The sequence below is a fragment of the Heterodontus francisci genome, chromosome 4, assembly GCF_036365525.1.
Source record: "Heterodontus francisci isolate sHetFra1 chromosome 4, sHetFra1.hap1, whole genome shotgun sequence".
Classification (NCBI taxonomy): domain Eukaryota; kingdom Metazoa; phylum Chordata; class Chondrichthyes; order Heterodontiformes; family Heterodontidae; genus Heterodontus; species Heterodontus francisci.
In genome coordinates this window covers 129815473-129830774 of record NC_090374.1, presented here as the reverse complement: position 1 = coordinate 129830774, position 15302 = coordinate 129815473, and the positions used below count along the sequence as shown (strand labels likewise).

At 44.2% G+C, this 15302-nt stretch overlaps 1 protein-coding gene across 2 annotated transcripts; it reads left to right on the top strand.

Annotated features, from left to right (window-relative positions):
* Positions 1-370: 370 nt before the first annotated feature.
* On the top strand, positions 371-13857 carry lyrm7 (LYR motif containing 7). 2 transcript variants are annotated; one of them, XM_068030169.1, is made up of 5 exons: positions 371-428; positions 2959-3031; positions 8423-8493; positions 9802-9883; positions 12064-13857. In XM_068030169.1, exons 1-5 carry the CDS (start codon positions 411-413, stop codon positions 12135-12137), a joined length of 318 nt encoding a protein of 105 aa, XP_067886270.1. In that variant the 5' UTR covers positions 371-410; the 3' UTR covers positions 12138-13857. The 2 variants fall into 2 exon arrangements, with proteins under 2 accessions (XP_067886270.1, XP_067886271.1); XM_068030170.1 differs by having other exon boundaries at positions 9802-9887; positions 12064-12144.
* The last annotated feature ends 1445 nt before the right edge of the window (positions 13858-15302 follow it).

Sequence of the window (15302 nt, the reverse complement as noted above, 5' to 3'; positions counted from 1 at the left end):
AGTATTAGGGATTATGCAACTAATGCGGATGGGTGGACTTCAGATGCAGATTAGCGATGATCTAACTGAACAGCAGACCAAGTTTGAGGAGCGGAATGACCTACTCCTTTCTTCAAAAGTTTAACATCAAATTTCTAATACTTTTAAAGAAAGTATAAAGAAACTTAGACAGTGACTTGGAACATAAAGTTAAACCTTCCATGTAGTACAAATACTTTTACACTATATAATGTCCTCTTCATGCTAAACTGATTTTCATGTTTTCGTGCTGGCCAGCCTCTAAAAAAAACTTTGCAAAATTGCTTTTTCGACCAGGCTGTGTAGTGGCTTGTCCCAGGGCAGCGCCCGTACGGAGGTAGATCTGATACATTGTTGCGGCAGAGGGCGTGGCCTAGGCTGGCCCATGCGCGATGGACACACGCCGCAAGGTGAGTGTTGCCTTTGTTTTGGCGGACAGGCATGAGTCCGGAAAGCTGGCAGGGCAGTGCTTAAAAAACAAGAGGCAGAGTATGGGTCCCTTGTTCGCGATGTGGTCAGAGATCCCTCCGGAGAGTTCATTGACATTGCGCCGAGGCGCTTTGACCGAACGCTGCAAATACTGAGCTCGGGAAGCACCGAATGTTTCTTTAAACAGCAACAAACAGCAGGATGAGCTTATATCTTTATACCCTGGGACAAACCAAGGCACATATCAGGCGTATTATCAAACAAAACTGGGCACCTGGACATATAAGGTGACATGAGGTAGATGACCAAAAGTTGGGTCAAATGTTTTAAGGACCGTCTTAAAGGAGGAAAGAGAAGTTTAGGGAGGGAATTCCAGAGCTTAGAGCCTAGACATCTGAAGACGTAGCTGCCAATGGTGGAATGGTTAAAATTGGGGATGTTCAAGAGGGCAGAATTGGGGGAGTACAGATATCTCATAAGAATGAAAAAAAAGAACATACGAATTAGGAGGTGTAGGCCATTCGGCCCCTTGAGCCTGCTCTGCCATTTGATAAGATCATGGCTGATCTGATTGTGGCCTGAACTCTACTTTTATGTCTGTCTGCTCTAACCTTTGACTCCCTTGTCAATCAAGAATGTATCCAACTCAGCCTTAAAATTGTTCAATGACCCTGCCTCCACTGCTCTCTGGGGAAGAGAATTCCACAGACATCCTCTGGTAGAAAAAAAAATCTCCTCATCCCTGTCTTAAATGGGAGACCCCTTATTTTAATTTTATGTTTATAGGAGCAGGAGTAGGCCATTTGGCCCCTTGAGTCTGCTCTGCCATTTAGTAAGATCATGGAGGGTTATAATTTGGAAGGTTGAATGGCTGGAGGAGATTCCAGGGGAGGGGTGAGGCCATGGAAGGATTTTTAAACCAGGATGAACATTTTAAAATTGATACATTGCTTAACTGAGAACCAAGGTAGGTCATTTAACATAGGGGTCATGGGTGAAGAGGACTTGTGAGAAAGGACATGTGCAGCAGATTTTACAATGACCTTGAGTATGAATGTGGGAGGCTGATCAGCAGTGTTGGAACAGTTGAACTGTTTCTCCAGACAACAGAAAATAGTTATTACATAACAGAGGTGGGCCATTCAGACTCTGAAGCCAGTTCTCCCGATTACATCTGTCGCATTATTGTATATGCTGTGAGAGTTGCAACAGAGATGCACTAGCAGTGAAAATTATTTGTTTAACTTTAAAATATACTCTGTTTTAATGCCTGCTACTCTTAAAAACCAAACAACTTTTTAGTTTTTTAGTTTGCTGTCACTTTCAATATTTATTTATTTTGTTGATGTTAGACTACTGCTAGAATTTTATGCCTCCCCTCCACCACAGAGTGGGTAGGGGGGAGCATAAAATGGAGTGGGAGGCTCGGGGGAGGGGGGCCCCTTCCCGACCCGCTCCCGCCTCCGCCGCCATTTTATGCAGGGCGGCTACGGCGAACACCGGCCCACCCGCCCCAGGCCAATCAAGGCCCTAAATGGCCAGTTAACGGCCACTTGAGGGCCTCCGCCCGCCACCACAGGGATTTTACCCGTGGCCGGTCGGGCGGCCCAATCCTGAGAAAAGCCGCCTGACAAAAGCAGGTGGCTTTCTGATGGCCTGGAAGGGGGACCTCATGATCAGGTGCCCTGTGCCCGACGGAGGGCTGTCCCCGATGCCCTAACCACCCCCAACACGCACCCCCTCCCCCCCACCATCCTGCCAATCGATCACCCTTGCCTTGCCGGAGCCTGACTGATCACCCCCAGCAAGGCTTCAAAAACTTACCTTTTCCTGGGGCTGTCCTTTCTCTTCTTCTCGAAGCTAGGTTGCAGTCCCAGCAGTGGCCACCGCTCCCGGTAGCGCTGGAAGTCCCACCTCAGACCAGTTAAAGGCCTGGGGACTGTAAAATGTTGTCCGGATCCCCAAGCTAGGCTGATGCGCCACCGATTTTTCAGTCTGTGGACTGCTTCCATCCATCGAGGGTAAAATTCAGCCCTACATGTTCTGGTTTGATAACTGTTTCCAGCTATGCAGAGCCAGCAGACCTGAATTATGTTACCAGCTCAAGACTGCTGTCCAGTCAAACAAGCCATACTTCGCATTTTAAATTTAATGTCAATAAATTGGCTGTTTACTGGTATTGAGCAGCTTAACAAATTCCCAGGTTGTATAGCAGACTGCTCAGGAACAATTTGACGCTTGTTTTGCACCAGCCGCCAGTGAAGTAGTTTTGCATCTCTTCGTAGTCTTCAATGTGGATGATTTTACTCCATTTGTTATATGCTAGTTCCCTGGTTGTAAATGCAAAGCTGCATTAAGTTGGCATCAACTGTGTAGTAAAACTAGCATATATGCTGATGAACCTATTAATAGGCTAGTAGCTGTTTTTGTAAATTGATGGTGATAAAAACAATTGTAGGTTATATATCAGTACTGGAATATATCTGTTTTTTCATCTTTTCACTTTGGAAGGTATTGCAGCTTTTCAAGGCTTTACATAGAACAAGAAAACACGTGTTTAAAGGCGACAGTCAAGCTCTAGAAGGTAAGCTGAATTAAATGTGATAAGAATACTATTGGTAGAACTGGTGTAGATGTAGTTCTTGAAAGTAAGCGTATCGGCGCACAATAGAGTGATACAATATTTATCACCTGATGTGAGTGTGTCCCATCTAAAACTTATCTGTTTACCTCTGGAAGTAAAAAGGGAAGGTATTGTGGAATTGTGATGCCTACCAAGCCTGTACATTCTTTTGTGGCTTACAGTGCAATCTTGAGCTATATATTGCAGTAAGTGTACATTTTATGGACAAAAAATACCCTTACTGAACTAATTTGCAAAGATCCAACCTGCCTAAAGTGAAAAATCTGACTGACACCGTACCTTTTCACAAAAATATACATTTTTCTGTGCTCCTCACCCTATTCTTAAAGGTGCTGGCTTATGGTAGGCCACAGCTTCACAGGGAAATGCAGTCATTTGGTAATTCAGCCAAGTGACAATTCTTAGTGTGTGCACGTGTCTTGTTCGTGCAGTGTCAGCCAACTATTTGATTTTGGGGGACTCACAGCCAAGTCAGATATGATCCTCACATAATAGCCATGTTATGCACTTTCTGGCACTGGGTGTCAATCAGAAATTGTCAAGCTAGATTATATGTATAAATCTAAATTGATATTTCAGCTCATAACCTTATGACTTGGGGGGGTGAGTGCTCCCAACCGAGTTCGGCTGACACTGAGACAAGAACAGCACTATAAAATATCATAGACACTGAATCTTTCACAATAAAAGCAGTTTTCCATTCTTCACACAGAGATGATCAAATTTCTTCAAATAGCTGGTGTATCCTTTGGTATAAAAGTTCTATTTTTAGGTGGGGGCATGGAATTGCAATAATCGACTTTGCAAACTGCACGTAGTATATTGAGTCTGTGTTTTAGGGAATAGAATCATAGAAATTTATGGCACAGAACGTAGCCATTCCACACATCGTGTCTATGCCAGCCAAAAATACCTATCTGGCCTAATTCCACTTTCTAGCTCTTGGTCTGTAGCCTTGTAGACTACTGCACTTCAGGTGTGTATTCAAGTACTTTTTAAATGCGATGAAGTCTTCTGCCTCTTTCCACCCTTTCAGGCAGTGAGTTGCAGACCGCCCCAACCACCTGGGTGAAGAAATTTCTCCTGAAACCCCCTGCCCCCTCCAATTCTTCTACCAATTGCTTTAAATCTGTGACCTCTGGTTATTGACCTCTCTGCTAAGGGAAATGGGTCCTTCCTATTCACGCTATCTAGACCACTCAATTTTATATACTTCAAGTAAATCTTCCTTCAGCCTCCTCTGTTCCAAAGAAAACAACTCCAGACTAACCAATCTTTCCTCATAGCTAAAATTCTCCAGTCCAGGCAATATCCTCATAAATCTCCTCTGTACCCTCTCTCGTGCGATCACATCCATCCTGTCATGCAGTGACCAGAACTGAATGCAGTACTCTAGCTGTGGTCTAACTAATGTTTTATACAGTTCTAGCAGAAGCTTCCTGCTTTTATATTCAGTTCTCACCTAATAAAGGAAAGTAGCCCATATGCTTTCTTAATCACCTTATCTATCTATCCTGCTACCCTTCAGGGATCTATGGACATTAGAGTCACAGAGTTAAGCAGCACAGAAACAGGCCCTTCAGCCCATTGTGTCTGTGTCGGCCATCAAGCACCTATATTCGAATCCCATTTTCCAGCATTTGGCCCGTAGCCTTGTATGCTATGACGTTTCAAGTGCTCATCTAAATACTTCTTCAATGTTGTGAGGGTTCCTGCCCCTACCACTCCTTCAGGTAGTGTGTTCCAAATTCCAACCAACCTCTGGGTGAAAATGTTTTTCCTCAAAACTCCTCTAAACCTCCTGCCCCTTATCTTAAATCTATGCCCCCTGGTTATTGATCCCTCTGCTAAGGGAAATAGTTTCTTCCTATCTATCCCAACAATGTCCCTCATAATTTTGTATACCTCAATCAGGTCCCCCCTCAGCCTTCTCTGCTCGAAGGAAAACAACCCTAGCCTATCCAGCCTCTCTTCACAGCTTAAATGCTCCAGCCCAGGCAACATCCTGGTGAATCTCCTCTGCACCCTCTCCAGTGCAATCACATCCTTCCTATAGTACAGTGACCAGAACTGTACACAGTACTCCAGCTGTGGCCAAACTAGCATTTTATACTCCATCATAACCTCCCTGCTCTTATATTCTATGCCTTGGCTAATAAAGGCAAGTATCCCATATGCCTTCCTAACCACCTTATCTACCTGTGCTGCTGCCTTCAGTGATCTATGGACAAGTAGACCAAGGTCCCTCTGACCCTCTGTGCTTCCTAGCGTCCTACCATCCATTGTATATTCCCTTGCCTTGTTAGTCCTCCCAAAATGCATCACCTCACACTTCTCAGGATTAAATTCCATTTGCCACTGCTCCGCCCATCTTACCAGCCCATCTATATCTCCCTGTAATCTAAGGCTTTCCTCCTCACTGTTTACGACACCACCAATTTGCGTGTCATCTGCAAACCTACTGATCATGCGTCCTATATTCACGTCTAAATCATTAATGTACACTACAAACAGGAAGGGTCCCAGCACCGATTCCTGCGGTACACCACTGGTCACAGGGTTCTACTTGCAAACACAACCCTCGACTATCACCCTCTGCCTCCTGCCACTAAGCCAATTTTGGATCCACTTTGCCAAATTGCCCTGGATCCCATGGGGTCTTACCTTCTTGACCAATCAACCATGCGGGACCTTATCAAAAGCCTTACTGAAGTCCATGTAGACTACATCAACTGTCTTACCTTCATCTACGCATCTAGTCACCTCCTCAAAAAATTCAATCAAGTTTGTTAGACACGGTCTTCCCCCTGACAAGTCCATGCTGACAATCCCTGATTAATCCTTGTCTCTCCAAGTGGAGATTAATACTGTCCCTCAGAATTTTTTTTCAATAATCTTTACACCACTGAGGTTAGACTAACTGGCCTGTAATTACTTGGTCTATCCCTGCCTCTTTTTTTAAACAACAGTACAATGTTAACAGTCCTCCAGCACCACACCTGTAGCTGGAGAGGATTGGAAAATGATGGTCAGAGCCTCTACTATTTCCTCCTTTGCTTCTCTTAACAGCCTGGATACATTTCATCCAGGCCTGGTGATTTATCTACTTCATTAGAGACATTTTTAGAAAAAATGGGACTTTCCAATCAATACCTATTCCTGTGACAAATGACAAGATAGGCTGTGAACAAGGTGGTGTTTTGGTATATGGAGTTGTTACATTAGACACTAAAACTTGTGTGGAGTTTCATTCCTTGCATTTCAGTGGAAAATAAAGCATGATTTGGAGATGAAATTCCAAATGTTCTTGGCAGTGTAGCATCAGTGTTCTTTAACTGCTAATTCTCTTGCCCCGAAAAGCACAGTAATGCCATAAGCAGAAATTCTTAGCACTACCTATGTCCACAGCAAAAAAAGATACCGGATACTATTACCTGTCTTATAGTTAATGTTTAGATTTAGAGCTGGTGACAGTAACTGAAAATAAGAAAGGGAAGGAAGGCAAGGAAGAATGATGGACTGAGAGGAGGAGATATGAAATGGAAGGAATAGAAGAGTGAGTGAATTAGGGAGCAAAGGAATGAGACAAAGGTAATGATGAATAATGTGTGAGGGAAAAATATGGGAAAAGAGAAGTGAGAGAGCACACAGTCTAGATTGCAAGTAAATAATTGAAAACAACAAATATAAAAAGTTAAATTTCGCTAGGTTAAAAATATCTTTAAGTAGACTATATTTAAACTTGTTATACAATTGTTTTAGGTTCAAATTTTAGAAGGTTGACCATACCTGTAGTATGTCAGCAAACAAAATCATAAACATAACTCTACAAGCTGCTTACTAATGTACAATGTAACTGTATTAACATTTTTTGTTCAGTTTCCAGGTTTCAATTGTGAATTGGTGCGAACCAATCCGATTCTTTTCTCTGTCAAACTCTGACTTCTGCAAAACTTGATTTGGATGATCTTTTAAGAAAACTACCCCGTAGTTCAGAGACATGGAAGGCAGACATTTCACTTCCACTGACGTAACTTGAGTTATTCCAAACTTAATCTAAATTTTAAGCACTTTGGAGGCCTGGCCCAGCTCTGAGCCCATATTTTGGGCCTTTGGATAGTTTTGAACATTGCATGTCTATGTGCAGCTAGACCCTTTTATTTTCAGTTGGATTCCCAGGAGAGTGATGCTCAACTGGAGATCAGTGATCTCTTAAATTCAGTCACGCTTCATATATATCTGTAATTTTCATGCCTGTTAATGTACTAGGGAAGAGTAAAGGTCATGAAATTGCTGCATCTGGAAATATTTATTCTCTGTTACTTCTTAATAAGCAACCATTAAGAAACAGTAAATTTCAGTTTGGACCAAAAATAGAGATGGAGCAAAAGCATCATGAGGAAATTCTTTATCCACCTTCCCTTCTGATTATCATTTAATTTGACACATATTTCACTTTAAATTTATATCATTGTGTAGGTAACAGGGCTTTTGAATCAATATATAGCCAATTCATTCTTCATACTGGAGTTTAACAGGAATCATCTAATCTGACAACAGCTTGCAAGATTCAAAAATTCAAACCCAATGTATTTTCAAAATTTTGGAGAGGACGATGTCCAAAGCATTGAGCAAAGGAAAATAAAGCTGACTATTCACGCCGACCATCTTGTATCCTTTTCCTCTTTTTGCCACTGCAGTGGTAATACTCTTCCTCATGCTCAATATGTTTTAAACGATGGATACACTGTCTCTCAACCTATTCGAGCAACCCACATCTAACTACACTGGCCTGTTATCCATACTCCTATTATCTGCCATCTTGGTTATCTGCTAGGACAAAATCTTGCACAGAACAGTGCCTCATTGCACAGTCTACCAACACCAACCTTCTCCTGATTAACTCGAATCAATCTCAACCTAAGAAAGGCTTATACTATGCATGTCTTCATTCCCTTGTCGAGGGTATTGCTTTATTCGGTGCTTAAGGTCAAAAGTGAGGGATTCTGGATTCTGTACCAATTTCCATTATATTCTTGGGAGATGGGTCAACTTTATGATGATAAGGGAATTTTTGTTATATTTTGTTCACAATTGTGTTTGTTACATTGCAATTTTCTGATCCATTTGTTCTTTTCTTTATGTTTGGTGATACCGAGCTTTGTCTTTAGAGGTTATTTTAATATTTATAAAACTTGTGATGTTTCTCGGAACCCTGAAAAAAATTACTCAATCCTGGATCATTGTTTTAATATATCAGACTTGAATTGATGAATATTTGTGTTAGAATTTGATAGTACAGGGAAACTGATTTTGTGTCCTGCTGTTTAGCTGCAAGACAGAAGATTAATTCTGAATTCCGGAACAATCTTACTGAGTCCTCTCCAGAGCAAGTAACTGAGGTCTGTTCAGTGTGGCAGTCTTTACAAGTATTCACTCTTATCCTATTCCTCCAACTAAAGGCTGTTCATCATGAACACTGTAGCTAATTGCACAAGGATGTGTCTGGGTTATTTGTTAGACACGTTTGGGGGGTGGTGGTGGTGTGTGTGTGTGTGCGTGCGTGTGTGCGCGCGTGTGCGCACGTGTGTGTATGTGTGTACACGTACACATAAACGTAGACCGTTGGCGTTGGAAGACCACGGTGACCATTGATCCAGTCCTGATATTGGTATTTGTTCGTTGGTGTCATCGTCTTCCCCGAAGGCTGACTGCCATAGATCTCCACCGCTGTCCTTACACATTCTGCATAGGTCAGCTGCATCCAGTCTATTATATCTGTCATCCATTTTCTCTCTGATTCACTCTGTTTTCTGTGGATCTTTCTGTTTTCCATTTTATTGGTATTACCAGCTATATTAATGCTGTCAGTAGTAATTATTTATACTCTAGTGAAAAATCATATTCTGTTCAGTAGTGTTTCCTTGTAATATATTCTTTTACCTTTTATATTCTCCTCCTCCAGCTGCCACATTGATTATAAAAGCAATGAAAGTGCTTGGAGAACTTCAAGGGAATATATCTTTTGCCATTGTATTGGGATGGTCAGGTCGAATGATGGTGGGGGTGGGGAGGTGGTGGTGGTAGCAGCATTTGTTGAAAGGGTTTCCCCAACAGTGGAGAAACCTTCATTATGGTCAGATTTTACAGTCATCTTAAAATTGGTGCATAAGCTTCTAGAAGCCAAAATTAATACTCTTGGAAATGTGAAAATTAGGGACAGTCAGCATGAGGGTAAATCAGAAAATCTGTTTCCACTGTTCACTGAGTGAGGAACTAGAAGTTATACATTTATCACAGTCAAAGAACGATGGGGGAGATTACAAGAGGCCAGAATTGGAGGACTGCAGAGATTTTGGATAGTTGTAGGACTGGAAGAGATTACAGAGATAGCAAGGGTTGAGGCTGTGGAGGGAATTAAAAACAAGAATGAGGCTTTTAAAATTGAGGGAACATTTAACCGGGAGCCAATGTAGGTCAGCGAGCACAGGGCTGATGGGCAAATGGGACTTGGTGGGAGTTAAACACTTTAGAATGTACTTCCATTTTCTGAATAGCTGGAAGTAATAGCATATTTAATAAACTTAGCTCTACATTTATACCACTGGTCAGAGGTCTGATTGTGTTACATTGACAGTATTGTTAGCTTGATTAAATGCATCAAGAATTTGTTTAGTAATTGTTTCTGCATTGTGTTTTGTTTGCTTCAGTTACTTAAATTTGGTTCAGATGTAGAAGTTATTCTCAGAAAAACGGTAATCCAGGGAGTTCACACAAACAATAACACAATTCGTAAGTAAGGTCCCTTCTTTTAAGTACAGAAATCTAACCAAAAGAATAATTGTACACTAAATCAGTAGTTGCATGATTTATCATTTTTCATATATGATCACAGATTGTGGCTGAAACCAATGCTAAAATTGAGTTTAATTTAGAGATTTCCTTTTACTATATTATTAATCGATGTATGAAAAGTTCAAGCCATTGTCTCATTTAATCCTGTCTCGTGGAATTGCACTGGATCATAATACTAGAATAATAAAATAGACCATAGAATTTTGTAGCACAGAGGACAACAACCATTTGGGTCATTGTGCCTATGGCAACTCACTGAAAGATCTACTCACTTAGTCACATTCCTCTTCCCTTTTTCTTTTATTTAAAGTTAATTTAGGCTTTGCTTCCACCACTGATCAGGTAAGGCATCCTGTGTTCTAACAACCTTCAGGGTTTTAAAAGAGTTCTCCTAATCTCTCCCTTCATTCTTTTTTTCAATCTTAAGTTTATGTGCTCTATTTACTGGCTCACTTCCAGTGAAAATAGTTTTTCCTGAACACCTCTATCTTATCACCCCTTAACCTTCTTTGCTGTAAGGAAAATACACCCAGTTCCTCTTGCCTATCCTTATACCTAAAGCCCTGCATCTCTGGTCATTTTCTTCTGTACTCTGGCCACAGCATTAACATCCATGCATCTCGCACGGGGTTGGAGGCGGGGGGGGGCGGTGGTGGCGGCCACCATTCTATATCCTTTCCAGTCTGAAAAGTCTCCATTAACCGCCAGTTGCTGTTGTTTACCCTTTAACCAGTTTCCTGTCCATGCTGCTTCTTTCCTTTTAATACCATGTACTTTGATTTTTAATACTGTCTTTTATGCGCCTTTTGAAAATGCATATAAATAAATTCCACATGCACAATATCGACATCATCCTGGGAGGTTTCCCATCACAGAAATCACCACTGCCTCAAATTAGTGCTTAATAGGAGGTTTTATTATGGTGTCCCAATAAGAGTTTTGCAGATGCTTTGGGGAATTCAGTCATTAAATTAGCAGCTTAACTTGGACTCATCTTCCCAGGTGAAGCTAAGCACTGCACAGCACAAACACAAGATACCCATCCTCCATCCAGTAAGATCTTCCATTGGAGGTGCAAGTTAATAATTTGCAATTTTGCTGTTTACTTCTGAACTTCACATGTTCCTAATAAAGAGTCCTAGTAGATCTGAATTCTACTTTAATCTACTTTACTGTTTGGGAATAAAGCCTAGTATTGAGATGCTTATTGTTATTAGCAACAATATGCAAAGAGTCTTTCTTTTGAATACAAAGGTTGCTTTGGATTGGTTCGGATTGAGTACTTGTATTCCAAACTGAAACGATCAGTCATTGAAAGGAATTCTGCCCTATCCTAGTGCTCTAAAGTCAACTGCTTCGGATGTTAACTCAAAGCATGTATGTTTTTAAATAACCGATTTCACTGATCAAACAGTTGCAGGAGATTTTACTTTCAGAGCAGTTTGCTCGTCTAAAAATTGATGTTGCACGTTTTGTCAGGTGCTTCTATACTTCATCAATAGTTGCCAGTTTGCATGAAATATTGCTTAGAGTAGTGATGGATGCATTATCCAAGACAGTTTTAAGATGGCTATCCTATTAAATATCTCATTAAAGTAATAAAGAATATTCCCTCTCACAAGTTCACAGGTAAATAAATCATTTTCATCCATTTTTAAACATCCCTATTTCCTGGTTTCTGATTTTATTTTTAAAATAACCTCCAGGCTAATAATAAGGCCATTACAGACTTTGGTCCAGATCTCCCAATTGTAACACCAGTTGATTAGCATCAGCATTATGATCAGAAAACCTGGAACATAATCTGTAATAGTACTTTAAAAAGCCGACAGAAAAATACAGATTATTTTTGAAAACATCATTATTTGTACAGAGGAATAGAACATAAAGCCAGGAGTGAGAAAATGCTCCATTCAGAGTTTATGATTGATGGGTTTATCATGGACTTGATTTTTTCCCACACTTGATGATCTTCTACTTAAAAGAATACTGAGGTCCTTCCCCTGCCTCCCTCAAACAAATCTCCTGAAGTGCCATTAATATCTCTGTAGTCCTCAGTTTCCCTTCTCAAACGATACTGATCCAAATAACGAACCTTTTCTTTCCTTTTTCCACAGTTCTTAGACCTAGACAAGAGATTCTTCTGGATAACGCGCCTTTCGGTGATAATCCTACAAAGAAAGCTACATAGTACAGGAAATATTTCAGTGATGGAGTCAATCTATTATTGTATCTCCAGAATTACATTTTATTGAAACAAGCAAGGTTTGTCGTTTTTGGAGATGCTAAAAGTCTAAGTCTATGTTACATTTATAATGAAACTAACTAAGATGTGGTGACTCGGCATCTGATTTGTTTTCCTCTGGTGAACAAGCTAGGTGGAAACAGAAAATGCTAGAAATGTGCAGCAGGGTAGGCAGCATCTCTGGAGAGAGAAATCAAGTTAATATTTCAGGTTGATGGTCTCTTGTCAGACCTGTTTGTAGTAATATCCATAGATGCATAAAACCTTGAAAAATGCAAAATTACTGGTTATGAATTTCCAATGAAAATTATCTGCAGTAATCTGGTAGTTATACAGTAGTATCACAGTGGGATGAAATATTTTATATTGTACAATTTTGGGAATTTACTTTTCCCCTGACCTCTAAATGAATCCTTTTTCCTGCTTCCTTTAGCTCAAATGGTCTGAGCTGTGCACTTAAATACTATTGTAGTCCAGGAGCTAGCATGTGAAAAATTAATTAATAAATTATAGAGCGCTGCCAGGAACATTGAAATTCCGGGAAGAAAAAAACACAATTCATCTGGTTTGCCTTCTGCCATCCTGCTCATTGAATAATACAATGATAATAGTCAAGTCATAACAGTCAATCTCTTTCAATTAGTTGAAAGCAGACATGAGGAAAATCCTAATGGGAGAAATCATAGAACCATCAAATGGTTGCAGCACATGGCGGCTCTCTACAAGAGCAATTCAGCTAGTCTCACTTCCCCGCCTTTTCCCCTTGGTCCTGCAATTTTTTTCTCTTCAGATAATCCCATTCTCTTTTGAAAGCCACAATTTGAATTTTCCTCCACCACACTCTCGGCAATGCATTCCAGATTCTAACTACTTGCTGTGTAAAAAAAAAAGTTTTCCTCATGTTGCCTTTGGTTCTTTTACCATTCACCTTAAATCAGTGTCCTCTGGTTCTCAACCCTTCACAAGTGGGAGCAGTTCTGTCCAAACCCCTTGTGATTTTGAACATCTCTATCAAATCTCCTCTCAACCTTCTGTAAAGAGAAGAGCCCCAGATTCTCCAATCTATCCAAGTAGCTGAAGTTACTCATCCCTGGAACCATTTGCTGACAACGCAGTCACGAGGTGGCACTGTACTGAAACAAGCACAAATGCAGCCTCATCCACTGGCTGCGACATCTCAGGCAGCTGCCAATAATAAAGATGGTGCTGCTCTGTTTATCACCAAAAACTAATTTAGCCCAAATCCCCTCAATGGCTGCGATCGCCACCTCCATCCTACACCCAACTGTACCTCGCTTCCTTCTGCCACTGCACTTCTCTTCGCCACTCCCTCCTGTGCCCGTCTGCTCGACATTCACCCGCCGCTGCCTTCCCTCAGCCGCTCGCTTCCCGCCTTGTGCTTCGGCAGCTCGCTCCCCGCTGCTTCTTCGGGTGGCACAACGGGGAGCGATCAGTTGAGGGAGGAAGCAGCGAGGCCGGGAGCGATGGGCTGTCGGAAGGAAGCGGCGAGGCCGGGAGCGATGGGCTGTCGGAAGGAAGCTGCGAGGCCGGGAGCGATGGGCTGTCCTAAGGAAGCGGCGAGGCCGGGAGCGATGGGCTGTTGGAAGGAAGCAGCGAGGCCGGGAGCGATGGGCTGTCGGAAGGAAGCAGTGAGGCCAGGAGCGAGTGGCTGTCGGAAGGAAGCGGCGAGGCCAGGAGCGAGTGGCTGTCGGAAGGAAGCGGCGAGGCCGGGAGCGATGGGCTGTCGGAAGGAAGCAGCGAGGCCAGGAGCGAGTGGCTGTCGGAAGGAAGCGGCGAGGCCAGGAGCGAGTGGCTGTCGGAAGGAAGCGGCGAGGCCGGGAGCGATGGGCTGTCGGAAGGAAGCGGCGAGGCCAGGAGCGAGTGGCTGTCGGAAGGAAGCGGCGAGGCCGGGAGCGAGTGGCTGTCGGAAGGAAGTGGCGAGGCCGGGAGCGATGGGCTGTCGGAAGGAAGCGGCGAGGCCAGGAGCGAGTAGCTGAGGGAAGGAAGCAGCGAGGCCGGGAGCGATGGGCTGTCGGAAGGAAGCGGCGAGGCCAGGAGCGAGTAGCTGAGGGAAGGAAGCAGCGAGGCCGGGAGCGATGGGCTGTCGGAAGGAAGCGGCGAGGCCAGGAGCGAGTGGCTGTCGGAAGGAAGCGGCGAGGCCAGGAGCGAGTGGCTGTCGGAAGGAAGCGGCGAGGCCAGGAGCGAGTAGCTGTCGGAAGGAAGCGGCGAGGCCAGGAGCGAGTGGCTGTCGGAAGGAAGCGGCGAGGCCAGGAGCGAGTGGCTGTCGGAAGGAAGCGGCGAGGCCAGGAGCGAGTGGCTGTCGGAAGGAAGCGGCGAGGCCGGGAGCGATGGGCTGTCGGAAGGAAGTGGCGAGGCCGGGAGCGATGGGCTGTCGGAAGGAAGCGGCGAGGCCGGGAGCGAGTAGCTGAGGGAAGGAAGCGGAGAGGCCAGGAGCGAGTGGCTGTCGGAAGGAAGCGGCGAGGCCGGGAGCGAGTGGCTGTCGGAAGGAAGTGGCGAGGCCGGGAGCGAGTGGCTGTCGGAAGGAAGCGGCGAGGCCGGGAGCGATGGGCTGTCGGAAGGAAGCGGCGAGGCCGGGAGCGATGGGCTGTCGGAAGGAAGCGGCGAGGCCGGGAGCGAGTAGCTGAGGGAAGGAAGCAGCGAGGCCAGGAGCGATGGGCTGTCGGAAGGAAGCGGCGAGGCCGGGAGCGAGTGGCTGTCGGAAGGAAGCGGCGAGGCCGGGAGCGATGGGCTGTCGGAAGGAAGCGGCGAGGCCGGGAGCGAGTAGCTGAGGGAAGGAAGCAGCGAGGCCGGGAGCGATGGGCTGTCGGAAGGAAGCGGCGAGGCCGGGAGCGATGGGCTGTCGGAAGGAAGCGGCGAGGCCGGGAGCGATGGGCTGTCGGAAGGAAGCAGCGAGGCCGGGAGCGATGGGCTGAGGGAAGGAAGCGGCGAGGCCGGGAGCGATGGGCTGAGGGAAGGAAGCGGCGAGGCCGGGAGCGATGGGCTGAGGGAAGGAAGCGGCGAGGCCGGGAGCGATGGGCTGAGGGAAGGAAGCAGCGAGGCCGGGAGCGAGTCGCTGAGGGAAGGAAGCAGCGAGGCCGGGAGCGATGGGCT

Bases quoted from the DNA above. Each gene is read 5' to 3' on its own strand.
- lyrm7 (XM_068030169.1), top strand. The intron at 3,032-8,422 runs GTAAGCTGAATT...CCTGCTGTTTAG, and splicing joins CGACAGTCAAGCTCTAGAAG to CTGCAAGACAGAAGATTAAT. The intron at 8,494-9,801 runs GTCTGTTCAGTG...TGTTTGCTTCAG, and splicing joins CTCCAGAGCAAGTAACTGAG to TTACTTAAATTTGGTTCAGA.